General features: G+C 40.3%; 1 protein-coding gene across 6 annotated transcripts in view; it reads right to left on the bottom strand.

The window, feature by feature from the left end:
* LOC142140900 (protein mono-ADP-ribosyltransferase PARP4-like) overlaps positions 1-13,856 on the bottom strand; it is a 200,752-nt gene that overhangs the window by 171,242 nt on the left and 15,654 nt on the right. For all 6 annotated transcript variants that reach the window (XM_075198877.1, XM_075198878.1, XM_075198881.1 and 3 more), the window contains exons 4-10: positions 13,659-13,722; positions 13,187-13,280; positions 12,134-12,232; positions 11,293-11,442; positions 6,385-6,522; positions 4,475-4,648; positions 4,231-4,376 (exon numbers count right to left, since the gene is read on the bottom strand). In XM_075198877.1, the coding sequence (XP_075054978.1) occupies positions 4,231-4,376; positions 4,475-4,648; positions 6,385-6,522; positions 11,293-11,442; positions 12,134-12,232; positions 13,187-13,280; positions 13,659-13,722 (865 nt within the window). The remainder of the gene's footprint in view (positions 1-4,230; positions 4,377-4,474; positions 4,649-6,384; positions 6,523-11,292; positions 11,443-12,133; positions 12,233-13,186; positions 13,281-13,658; positions 13,723-13,856) is intronic.

Raw genomic sequence — 13,856 nt, 5'->3', positions numbered from 1 at the left:
AAGTGCTCTGATGTTCATGTAGTGATCATAGCAGTGATCACTGCGGGAAATAGGAGCAGTGTTATCCAGACATAGGTTCACTATCACTACCATCCACAGAAGCAGAACTGTAAATAAGTCTGCTCTATACACCTGAGTTATAAATGTATATTGTCGTAAAAGTCACGCTGTGTGTTCAGCATGCTAGATTATGACAGCAGAGGAGAGGCGGAGCAGATGAACGGCGGAGATTGAGAGGAGAGGAGAGGGGTAGCAGATGAGCGGTAGAGATTGGCAGCAGAGGAGAGGGGGAGCAGATGAGTGGGGGAGATTGACAGCAGAGGAGAGGGGGAGCAGATGAGCGGTGGTGATTGGCAGCAGATGAGCGGCGGAGATTGACAGCATGGGAGAGGGGGAGCAGATGAGTGGGGGAGATTGAGAGGAGATGGGGAGAAGATGAGCGGCAAAGATTGTCAGCAGAGGAGAGGGGGAGCAGATGAGCGGTGGTGATTGGCAGCAGATGAGCTGCGGAGATTGACAGCAGAGGAGAGGGGGAGCAGATGAGCGGTGAAGATTGGCAGCAGAGGAGAGAGGGAGCAGATGAGCGGTGAAGATTGACAGCAGAGGAGAGGGCGAGCAGATGAGCGGTGAAGATTGGCAGCAGAGGAGAGGGGGAGCAGATGAGCGGTGGTGATTGGCAGCAGATGAGTGTCGGAGATTGACAGCAGAGGAGAGGGGGAGCAGATGAGCGGCGGAGATTGGCAGCAGGGGATAAGACTTTATTATATATGACTTTTGTGTGGATGAAAATATTACAATACATGTTTTATCTATTTTCAGACATTTTATCATGGCATCTGATAAGAATGTAGAGCAAGCACATGAAGGATTTCATTGAGGCCTACAGACCCCATCCCTGTGTCAGGCCTAGTTGTAGACTGAGTGTAGAGAGCCACTAACCGGTATTAGCGCTACTGAACTAGCAGGTGCGGCGTCTAACGTACCCCTGGTGTTCACCAGGGACCCCCGCAAGGAGGTTTGGACTTCGCTGCACAGGGCACGCAGGTCGCGGTCCTACTAGCCAGTTGCTGGTGTAGCGTTAAGGAAGGTCAGACGGTCCGGGTCAGAAGCCAATCGGGAAAACAAGGTACAAAAGGAGGATCCAAACGGGTAGTCAAAACAGACCAAGGTTGCAGGAACAATATGGGTCAGGAGACAAGAGAATGGTCAGCAAGCAGGGTCACAACGGAAATACACTATCCAGGAGAATGGTCAGGAGCACCGGGTCAGTATTCAATAATAGCCGCAAGGAATGCTGGAGACAGAAACCTGTTACTCTGGCACCCTAATGGCGCCATAGCCAGGTTTAAATAGGAGCAGGGATTGAAGGAAGCTGGAGGAGGCAGGATCAGGCATGCTGCGTGCCGATTATAGTGTCCCGTTGCTAGGCAACGGGACGGACCAGGGCGCATGCGCCCGACGGAGGAACAGCTGGGGGAGCGGCACACCTGTTGCTAGGCAACTGGGTGCCGCAACCGAGGCTCCACAGGCGTCCGTCCCCGCAAAGTGGAAGAACAGCGGGGACGGCGCTTGTGGGAAAGAAAGTCCAAAGACTATTCAAACCAGCAGAAGAGGATGTAGGCTTATGAAGACATTGTGAGACTCAGTCTTCCTCACTATCTGAAGATTGGGTCAGAAGGCATAGCCAAATCATGCGTACCGTCTTCCTGAATAGAACTAAATAAGATGGAGGTTTCTAAAAGATCTAGGACAGTGGCTGATGAAGTGTTTGTGCTAAAGTTATGGTACTTCGATCTCCTGAGGTTCACGGCTCATCAGGGTGTTTCAGACCATCTACTGGAAATTTGTAATTTCGGAAGTCAACTTCCTCATCTGTCCCTCAAGAAACAGAAGACATACCGTTAAGTGGGATAGTAAGTAAACACACATTCATGAATGCTTAAAAAATTTATTAACATATTTGTCAAAATAAGTACTTCATTATAACATAGAATGTCAATGAACATACATTTGTACATACAACTGCACCGTCACCATTAAAATATTACAAATACTCCTCCCTGTTTACCTTGGCCTTTCTTATTTGAGAAGGCTCCAGTGGTGTCAACCCTACCACATCCTCAACATTATTTGTAGCATGCTCCAAAGTAGAATCTGTGCTGCACACACTGGAACTTTTATGCTAAAGATAGTTGTTAGTTGTGTAGGACACAAGATTCCATAACCACCTTGTCTATTTTGTCAAGGCAGAGATTAGAGGCAGTATGAAGACTCTTTAATCTGTTACTTAATAACCCAAAATCATTCTCCACTACCTCTTCTTGCTCTTGATAATCTATAAATGAATATCCTCCTTTCTGGTGTGAGTTCTTTTTCAGGGTACGTTTTCAAAATATTAACTTGGAGTGCGAACGCTTCATCAACCACAAATACAAAATGTAGGCCTAATTTAGTTTTGGTGCATGTTGGCATATTAAGTGTGTTGTTTGGAAGGGTGTCTTTTCCAATGCCCCACTATCAGACACTTTCCCATATTTTTTAAATGTCCATGAAGATTAATTCATATTTTGCTTCCACTATGGCTATCGGGATAATACTGAAGAACCCTTTGTAAATGTAGAAATAGGAACCGGTTTTAGAGAGTGGCATAATTCTGACATCTATGGCACCACCACAGTTTGTGAAATTTCACATTTCTTCAAATTCTTCAGCAACAACTTGCCATTCCTCAACCTTTGATGGGAATTGACAAAGAAAGATTGTTGCACTGTTAAATCAATACATGCATCTATTGTTATCAAACTATTTTAATTTATATTTTTATTACACAGCCTTCTGCCTTCATCGAGGAGGGGTTTTCTAATGTGGTGAAGGATACGGTGGAGACGCCTACTTCCACACAGCTAAGTTATGAAGCCACCTACCAACAAGGTGAACAACCTGGCAGGAGGTGAAAGAAAAGGCCACGGGAGGCGCAAAACATCAAGGCCATGACTCGTCGTATACTCGACTCAGACAACAGGCTATGGAAAATGAAGACGCCTAGTGTTACTGGATAAGTGCGGCAATAACTAACAATCTAAAATGTTTAGATGCAGAAAATAGGGCAGAGACCCGAGCGTTTAATTATGGAGGGGCTTTATTGAGTCAATGGAGGGGCTTTATTGGGTCAACGGAGGGGAACTTACCCAGTACACAGGGTGACAGAGTTCCGCCCGAGGCATGGCCAAGAGTTTTACAAGTCTGCTCCATCCCTTAATTTTACGCTCCCTCCACACAGGCAACATCAGCTCCTGGAAATGCAGCCCAGGACCCCTCCTGTCCTTGGTCCAACAACTGCGATTTTTATTCTCCATTCTCTCCTGTTTATTGTTTGCAGCGTTGTCGCCACGGTGACAACCGAAAGAGCACAAGATTTTCTTTAATATGCCAAGCTCATTATAGAACAATAAAACCTACCTTGTCTACACTTCTGCAGGGTGTTAACCGAGCGTAAACTATACACCAAGCAAAACAAAGCAGTGAATGGGGATAATGATATTTCCTCTTCCTGGATGTTTGTGTGTGAGTGTGTCTGTGTGAGGTGAGGTGTAGCGCATTATTTAAATTAGGTTTGCATATTGCTGCAGGGACGGCAGATATCTATAGTGTGTGTACAGAATCACGATCTTTTCAGCAGATGGTATTCGAGATGCAGATCTCAGATCTGACAGTATAAGTAAGTAAGTGTGTACGCATGAATCGGCATGCTCGTTGGGACTTTCAGTTCTTTGTCAAATTGTTACAGAAATCGCATTTGAAGTAATATTGCATAAGTGTGTATCCAGCTTAACTTCTAGGCAGAGGAAGATAATTAGAGAGAGAAAGGTAGTGTTTAAATCTTGGAGGGTGAGATTCACATTCTAGATAAAGATAACACAACAACTTATATTATTCTAGAAGCTTATTTGCATTACCTCCAACACTAGGTCATTGTCAAAGGTTCAATAGGTCATTGTCAAAGGTTCAACCAATACCTTAATAATTTAAATTAGAAATACTCCATTCAGTTGTTCAGAGTGACATAAACAAATTTTATATTTGATGCTAACAAGATAGCTCAGAAATATTGTTTAGTGAACATAGATCTTCCGTCACAGATACTAAAACTTGTATAATCAGGGTCAGGAGATTGTAATGTAACAGGAGCAGTCATGACATGGACAAATTACTGCTCTGCTAGTCACTTACCTGTGGTCCCGTTTCACCCGATGAAACTCCTCACTGTTTGGGTCAACGTGTTCTATTCTGCATCTGAGTGCCTGGTATTTTGCAGTGGTGCTTAGTGTACTTTTAGGTAAGCTGGTCTCACAAACACTAACCATGTCTCTAATAAGCTAGAAGAAGGGAATGATGAGAAAGGAAAGATGACTTGAAATAGCTTTAAATGAATGCACAATTAATACAAGATTGAAATAAATATTATACATTTTACCTGGCACAAGTCCTGTTTTACTGTCAAAAACTTTTTGTCAATGTTACTCAGCATCTTTTCCTTGTGGGGAATGAATCTATAAAACTCCAGCATCATTTGATGAATGTCTTCTTCTCTATCTCCTTTGGTCAATGCATTTCGCACTTGGTGCAGGATTCCTTCAGCCTTACTGACCTTGAGAGGAAACAGAGGATTCGGCAAATCTCTCATCAAAATGCAATTGTTCCACAATAGCATCTATAGCATTGATATCCACACACACAGCTTTATTATACTGGGACAGATAATCCATGGCTTCCAAGTGTTTGGGACACTTTCCAAGGGCTGACCCAAGTTTTAAAGGTTTGCCCTGTACATTGAACTTCATTCAATGCTGACTATCTGTACAGTGCAGCTTCTCTTATTCTGTCTCTAAAATGCAAGTCTTACAGTCTATGCATTTTCTATGGTGAATAAAGAGTTGGTACACAGGCTGGACCACCATCATGACAAGTGCTACCGTAATATCTTAGTCAAACTGCAAAATGGCCACCTATGAACAATTGAATACTATATTTCGAAAGCCTTCTAATACAGCCACAAAAATAATCACCCACACTGGTCTACAACAATAATCACCCACACTGGTCTACAACAATAATCACCCACACTGGTCTACAACAATAATCACCCACACTGGTCTACAAAATAAGATAAAAAAAATAATATAGTAACTGCTGACATGGGTTTTTTCCCCTAAAATATTGCTCAACCAGACCTCATTTATGTCTTAAAAAAAAGTAAGGAGGATTAAGATACATTTAAATGTTTTCATTGCCCTCGTAAGTGTGTGCATAAAAAAGGACTTGCCTTATAAAGTGCATCTAATTAGTTCGATTCAACGTGCAAATTTAGACACCAGATCACCACCATCTCTTTAGGGGAGATTCAATTAGACACAAGGTTTCTCCAGAACGTCCGCGAGACACTTCTCTGCAGAGATCTGACAGAAATCTCTGCTCAGTTTTCTTTGCATGAAAATGAGCGGAGATTCCTACCGTAATTGCCAGCAATGTGCACAGTGTGATGTCCGCGCACCACATCGCTGGCAATTGAATCTCCCCCTAAAAGTGTGTAAAAATTTAGGCTGATTTGTGATGAAAAGAGGCTCTGCGGCCATCCTCTAAATGCACAAGGCCCACCCCTTGAATCTCATTTAAATATCTTCAAAACATAGTAGTAGGTTAATTGGCTGCTATCAAATTGACCCTAGTCTGTCTCTCTCTCTCTCTGTGTGTATATTAGGGAATTTAGACTGTAAGCTGCAATGGGGCAGGGACTGATGTGAGCGAGTTCTCTTTACAACCCTGCAGAATTATTGGCGCTATATCAATAGCTGCTGATGATGATATCTTGTCCCAGAACATGAAATCTAGTTTTTGCATATGGAAATAGGGTGAGCCCACATTCAGCAAGGAACACCCCAATCCACCCACCTCCTCTAATAAGGAGAAAAGTCCTGCACCCCTTGTAGTTAATGCCATCCAGAAAGGCTGAGCCATGCATGAACTTGTACAAAGGCAAAAACAGGCACATGGCATTACAAACCACATGAGCGCTGCAGGCCCCATATTTGAAGCTTCTGAGATAACCGTCAACATGTAATCACATGGAGAGAGCAGGCAGCAATTTTCAAGCAACTTTATTTTTCACTTCCATTGACAACTGGGTGCTCAGGTCAGTTATTATACAGAACTTACATGCAGCCCATTTACCCTCTCCTGCTAGACCAAACAAGGATGTAAACGTTATGTGTAATAAATAAATATATATTATATATATATATATACCTATAAACACACACACACACATATTTCCACACATTGTCATTTAGTCAGCACCACTCCATGTTACCATTGTCTACATCTTACATCATTTAGGCTGATGTTTTTCACAGGGCATGAAAGTATAGCATCCAGATGTCCAAGAGCATCCACCCAGATGGTCTCCACAAAGCCAGCAACGTCTGGGGGCAATTCTGCAACATTTAGGGCTTCTCCAAGCAGCACCTTTTACATTTGAAGACAAGAGAGAGGTCTTAAAAATAATTTCTAATAAATTATACATTAAAGTAAAGGGAAATAAAACAGTGATATTGGGTGTGATTCATTAAGGAAAGTTAAGCAAAAGTAAGTAAGTAAGGTAAAACCAAGTTGCATTGGAGGGGGACATAAATTTAAAATGTGATGGCAGATTTATATTTGGGATAGGGCATGTCCTAGGTCAACTTTAAATTTCAATGTAAAAATAAGCTATCAAGTATGTGTGTGCTACATGAAAAAACACAGTATTTTCCTTATGTGCACAATAATAAACTACTTTGCACCCCTTGCATTGCAACATGGTTTTGTCCAGAAAACTTGAGTGAGAAAACTTACTCAATTGTTTGCTTAACTTTCCCTAATGAATCAGGCCCATTATTTCACATTTAGTAGAAATCTTACACAACAACGAAGCAAGAAGTTGGGGTTATCAGTAGCTACTAAATAAATACGTACACCACACTAACATTAGACCTTGACTCTGATTTATTGAATTTAATTACCTTGGTTTCATAAGCAGTTTATGTTATTTGTACAGATGGTAGCACAGTCAGTTACTGTGATCACATATTCACACTCTGTACTCTGTGCTCAATTATCACTGGATGTATTTACAGACACCTGAAGGAAGAGACCCTAAAAACGTTGTACACTTTGTATACCTGTGATAATCCACTATGTGATGACCATAACGCATCAGCAATGACGGCGCATGCGCAATGACAATCAAGACTTTAATAACTGGCAACCCGGGTGCTGCTTGAGGATGCTGTGACAATAAGCGCTGGTGAGTAGGGTGACTGGTGGTAAGTAGGGTGACTGTTAGAGTAGGGAGAGGGGACAGAGACAGCGGATGGCTGACAAGCAGATGTAATAAGTGCAGGAGATAAAAGACAGGACTGAATGCAAGAGGCAGTGTGTCATAGTCGAGAGAAAAATATTAAATCAGATGGACATTCGGCTATATGATAAACAATTTAGGCACCAGCACTTGTCTTAAACACTGTGTGTCGGAGACAGTGAAAACACTGAGCAGATATATTTATTAACTAAATACATCAGTGGTGACAGCTAAGCATACAGACATCAGACTCTCACTACTGCAAGTGAGAGTAGTTATCAAGTGTACATATGTTTAAGAGTTTACATGGGAAAGATTTATTACTCAGAGATAAATTGGAGGATTACTTCAGTGACATATTGCTGTATACCAGATAATATCTGATCACAATTATTATGATTTTTAAGAGCTGGGTGAAGGAACGGTTTAGAATTAATTTAGTGCTTAACTGTGATACATATAAACATGCTTAATGTGATTAACTGACAACGAAGAGAATAAAATAGTTAAAGATACTTGCCCTGAGGAAAAGACAGAGGAAATAAGTTAAGTTATCCTACCTATAAATATATTTACATAACAGTGGTTCCAATTCAGAGAAGTAATACTTGAAATTAACTCTGGAATAACATCAGTTTTTCATTTGCACTACCATGGAACACTAATTTCTCATCTGAAAGACAGTATCATCCCACATATGGAAAACCTGTTGGACCTGATTCATTAAGGAAAGTTAAGTAAAAAATTGAGTAAGTTTTCTCCTGGACAAAAGCATGTTACAATGCAAGGGGTGCAAATTAGTTTTCTATTTTGCACACAAGTTAAATGCTGTCTGTTTTTTCATGTAGAACACAAATATTACTTTACATTTCAGTGAACAGATAAGCTATCAAGTATTTGTGTGCTACATGAAAAAACAGACAGTATTTAACTTATGTGCAAAATAATAAATTCATTTATACCCCTTGCATTGTAACATGGTTTTGTCCAGGAGACTACTTACTCAATTTTTAACTTAACTTTCTTTAATGAATCAGCCCGTTGTATGAACTTATATGTTGGATAAATTCACTACTGCAACGGTTATATCCATCTCATCCTCATCAAGTGTACTTTATTTAAACAAGGGAATATTGTGCAAAATCAGAACATGCAAATTTATGTTATAGTTACTTGAATAAGTATAGGCGTAATTAATAGAGTTTTAGTATCAATTCAGTCGTATAAATGTAGGTAAATGTTGCCACTTTTAAATATTTCTTAGTAACAATATAGTTGTAACAAAAAAATAAGTCCGGCATGTTAGTATTCAAATAAAGGAATATTCTATTAATATTAAAATATAACCTGGTTAGTAATAGTAATAAGTTGGTGAATAACATTGTAAATAAGTAGTTATAAGAAATCCTAGTTTAAAACAAATTTACATTATTTAATTTTATTACATAATTGTTGATATAATTGGAACCTGGTTGGGGAGAAGCAGTTTATTAAACATATTACATAATATTACCAGTGGAGTAGTACAATAAATAGATTTACTTTCTTACAAAACGTAAAGACAGTTGTTGTCAGTGCTTGTCCTTAACACTGCATATGTGTGTATATCTAGCAAAATCAAAACATGAGATAATGGTTCATATTTTCATTAAAACATTTGAGCCTGCATCCCAGCGTCATGGGTACCTCATTGTAGGATATATTTTCTTCTATAACTATTCTCTTTTTTTGATCTTTTGTTAACGGTTTACTTTTTGGGGAATCCTTGCCTCTCCGCTTTGGTGAGTGTTTCCATCGTGTCCTCGGCCCTGAGGACATGGGAAATTCCCATATTATAAATAGCCCTAGCGGCGTAATTACCGTATATACTCGAGTATAAACCGACCCGAATATAAGCCGAGGCACCTAATTTTACCACAAAAAACTGGGAAAACTTATTGACTCCAGTATAAGCCTAGGGTGGGAAATGCAGCAGCTACTGGTAACGTGTAGATGGTACAGAGAATAGAACACGATCACTAATTAATACAATTGGTTCTAGTGAACGTGAGCATTCCACCAGTCTTCATGGAGAACACCTCTAGCATCATATATAAGATACAACAGCGTCCATTAATCAATAGTAACCACTCCAATAGGGTAATTAGTACTATTAGCAAAAAGATAGCCAATTACAAGTGTTAATTGATTCAATAAAGAGGAAAACTCCACACAATTATATTGCATGTATTGAAAGAAAGGAAATTCTAACAGTGATTGTTCCTAGAAGTAGATATATCCAACATCTAGTAATCAAGTTATTACAAACGGTCTGCAGATGTCCCAGTGTTGGGGGTGGTCACTTAAAATGATCCCCTCCCCGGCCTCTCACGACAATAGTCGATCATGCGTCCAAGCGCAGGTGGGCAGAACAGTGCATTCCCCGGACGCGTGTAGCTAGTTGCATCTGGTACATTCCCACAGCGTTCAATGCTTTTCACCTGGCAGGTTTCTGTAGGGCTACTTAAGCTTCCTAATTTCCACCTCAGCCTTTTACTTACCTCCACAGTGGAACGCATGAATGTTCCACTGACAGGAAGTTCAGCATTTGGAACGCAAGTTTGCGTTCCAAATGCCAAACTTCCTGTCAGTGGAACGCACTGTGGAAGTTAAGAGCTGAGGGAACAGGTAAGTTTACTCGTGTATAAGCCGAGGGGGGTGTTTTCAGCATAAAAAATGTGCTGAAAAAGTCGGCTTATACACGAGTATATACGGTATGTCATTATGCGCTGGGAGCTCTTCCTGTCAAGAGCTAGTTAGCTTCTTTCTAAATGTTTTTTTATTTTGCAAAGGCAGTACTACAAACACCAGCATGCCCAAACTGTTTGCTGAGCCTGAGTTTGCTGGGACCTGTGTTGCACAAGGGACAAAATGGTGTGTTTTACATTAATTAAATTACTATTACTCCACACCCACTGCCCAGGGGTGTGGGAAGATGGGAAGGGCTGGGTAACTCTAGAGGTCGTGGAGAGGGGTCCGCAAAAAAATGGGAATCCAGCCACATCTTGACCAGCCTAGGGTCGGTTTGTCATTATGGCAGGGGGACTCTAGTAACATCAGGGAAACCCCAAGCTTCTTGGCCCCTTTATTTTACTAGTACCAGCCTAGACTGACAGCACTAGGGTTAAACTGTTTGGTGGGCATCCTGCTTTTTGTTTTATAATTAACTGAGGTTTTACATTTACTTATATTTTTAATGTAGTGCCGGCAGTGGTCCTGACGGGGGGGTAGTCGCGAGTATTTAGGTTATTATTATGTAATACCGGAATTAATGCTTTCAGTTTAATGTTTTCTGTCGGCATTGTGACTGTTAATATTACAGCCTGTCGACAGTCACAATGTTGAGATTTCAACTGTGTCAATATTCTGAATAGTGACATTTTAATTGTTGCCATATCATACCCAATCCCACAAGTCCACACCACGTGAAAGTAAAGTCCACCACCTGTGTGGCCATTAACCACTTCAAACGGTACCCCCAAACCCACCTGTCATGTGACATACAGGAGCTGGTAAGGACCCTTCTGACACACAGGCTGGGTGAAGGGGTGTTGCTTTAACTGAAACTACATACATTTGCTTGCTGTTGTTGCAGGTTGGAGCTACCCGAGACAGATTTGGAGCATCACCACTTCTAAAGGAATTATTGATAAAATTTTAACCCTAGATATATGTTTTAAATGGATGCCAAACAAGTAAAATACTATAAACTGCTGCAAAATAAAGTATTGCCCTTTGAAATAAAAAAATGCTCCTGCCATAAGTATTAAGGCACAAACAGATCATGGAGAAACTTGTACACAGTATAATTCAAGTGTGAATATGATCACATGCAAAAAAAACAATACAGCAAGTACCTTCTGCAGTGCTTGAGAAGCGAAGGACTCAGCTTGCGGTGGTACTTTATCGACTTGTCTGAATCCTTTCTTTATCAGATCATCAATTCGAAGCCCATATTTGTCACAAGCAGTCTTTGCAGTGTCTACTTGCTGAAATGTAAATTCTTTCTGCGTAATAAGAATAATATTTTAAAAAAACAAACTAATTTTCTTCTTATATATGCTTATCATGTCTTTGATATAATATACATACATGAAAATAAATGCCATGTGCACATAAGAATTTCTCTCTCTCACACACACAATTTAGAGATTCCTCTCTATTCTAATGACATATTTTTATGAAGTTTTTAATGATTTTTTGACAATGGTTTTTTAATAAATTCATGTGAATTATACAAGAGGTGGTGCGCATTTATGTTATAAATATATGTTTCAGTGATTATAGCTATCTATTTAAGGCAGCACCCAATTGTATAAATTCACTCCGTGTACTGCCAAAAGGCTGTTAAAATAGATTGCGTTTCAAAAAATCTGAATGGTTGTTGAAAAGCATAGAATCTATAAAAATAGTATCTAGCACCTATTATTGCATGTTGTACCTGGGCCCCATTGCCTGTTTATTGCTTGATATTGATTTTTATGCACACTCTATTTACAATGTTTTGCGACATGTTCTATTCTACTGCTGTTACAAATAAAAAGGAAAAAGAGAAAAAGATCAATAGGTCCATCACAGGTAAAATAAAAACTAAATTATTTGTATTTTGAATAATGTGCAATCATGACAATGCAAAGCTACAACTACCACACAATCATTAGAACATTTGTGTATATTTACCCCTGTAGTTCAAGTTACCTGAGATGTGCTAGGTACACCACGCGTTGTACATACTTTAAAAGGAAAGGGAGAATTTTCATTAAAACAGAGCAGCTCTACCACTGCCACCTCCTTATCCTGAAATGAAAGCAGAAAAACTATTAAAATGTATTATTTTAGAGGACCAATATCCTGAATGTGCAGTGTCAGAAAAACATGAATATTAAGCTCACTCTGTACTTGTAAGTAACTATGGGCCAGATCGAGAACTGGACACAAGTGCATCATAATCATGTGTCCCATGTAACACGTGTCCAACACAATTTGCAGCAGTAGTTTTTAGCCGCATGTATCAGACACTTGGAGCCTCTTATCCCTTTAAACACAGATCAGTGGCATTTACGTACACGAGTCGAATGGACAAGCAATTTAGCTGTGCCCTTAGAGATCCGATCATATTTTGGGTTATGCATATATTTAAATAAACTACTTATGAAGAATAGATTCTGCATCTACACAAGATGGGTACAAAATATACTCCTTGCAACAAGATATTTACAAGAGTCAGTGGCGGATCCAGGGGGGTGCGATCGGGGCGATCGCCCCCCCTAGCAGACACTTGCTGCCGACGGCTGCACAGTATGTGCAGGTCCGTCCAGCCGTGACAGGCAGGGACAGTGTGCTGCCCGGCTGCTCTGACTGTGTTTAAAACACAATCAGAGCAGCCGGGCAGCACACTGTCCCTGCCTGTCACGGCTGGACAGACCTGCACATAGTGTGCAGCTGTCAGCAGCCTGAGATGTTAGAAAGGGGCGGGGCCTAAATCGCACCCCCCCCCCCCATCTCGCCCCGGGTACAGCATTTTTCTAGATCCGCCCCTGACAAGAGTCAGATATTTGCACACAGTTCAATTATTGCAAATATTCAACTATGAACTAAAGACATGTCCCTGTTTTGTTAAAAACGCCGCCCCCATATGCAAGCTTTGTCCAATCCATTCAGCTGCCTATGTCTGACATACTTTCAACAAAGATTCGGTCGTTTCCATTATCACATTTTTTCCCTGCTACTCAATTCATATAAGATATATACTTTTTCAAAAAAACTATATTTTGCCACTTCCGTGTCCTCTGGTAGAAGATTGCATTCGTCTCCATCATCTTCAAACTCCTCATCACTGAAATCCCTACAACGAGAAAACAAGCGTTGTTTAATTGCAGTGTAAAAATTGTTGGCCGACAAGGACCATGACTGAAAAGTGTTTTGTTATACATTAGAGTTTTAAGAAATAGTGTCATGCACTGAAGTGAACTGATTCAACAGCACCGATTTATCTTTAAGTAAATAATCCAACTTTCTTCTTCTCCCCCCAAAAAAGGTTTAAAAGCCTACAAGTGTAGAACAAAGTGCTGAATACAGAAAGTATAAATAGATAACATTCATTGAAGCTTAGGGGCAGTTATTTGGTCCAGGCCTCCCACATTTAAACTCAGCGCTACACGTTTGATCATTAAACATCTATTAAACAATTTCACTCTACACAGTATTCAACAATCATAAGTACCTTTCAGCTAGGTTTTCCTGGTTTTCATTCAGGAATTTGGAAAGAAATCGACGTTTCTTATCATCTGCAAAATAAATAAAACAGTCTATTGCAATTGGCATATTTCTGCTTCATCCAGCAAGGTAGCAATGTTTCCGACTGCTATCAGCTGTGGCTACTGGTTTCATTTTCAAAGGTCTGGGAGAAAAAATGCTGTTC

Source organism: Mixophyes fleayi, chromosome 2, assembly GCF_038048845.1.
Source record: "Mixophyes fleayi isolate aMixFle1 chromosome 2, aMixFle1.hap1, whole genome shotgun sequence".
In the NCBI taxonomy this organism is placed as follows: domain Eukaryota; kingdom Metazoa; phylum Chordata; class Amphibia; order Anura; family Limnodynastidae; genus Mixophyes; species Mixophyes fleayi.
Note: the sequence above shows the minus strand (reverse complement) of the source record. Positions and strands in the feature narration are given on the sequence as shown.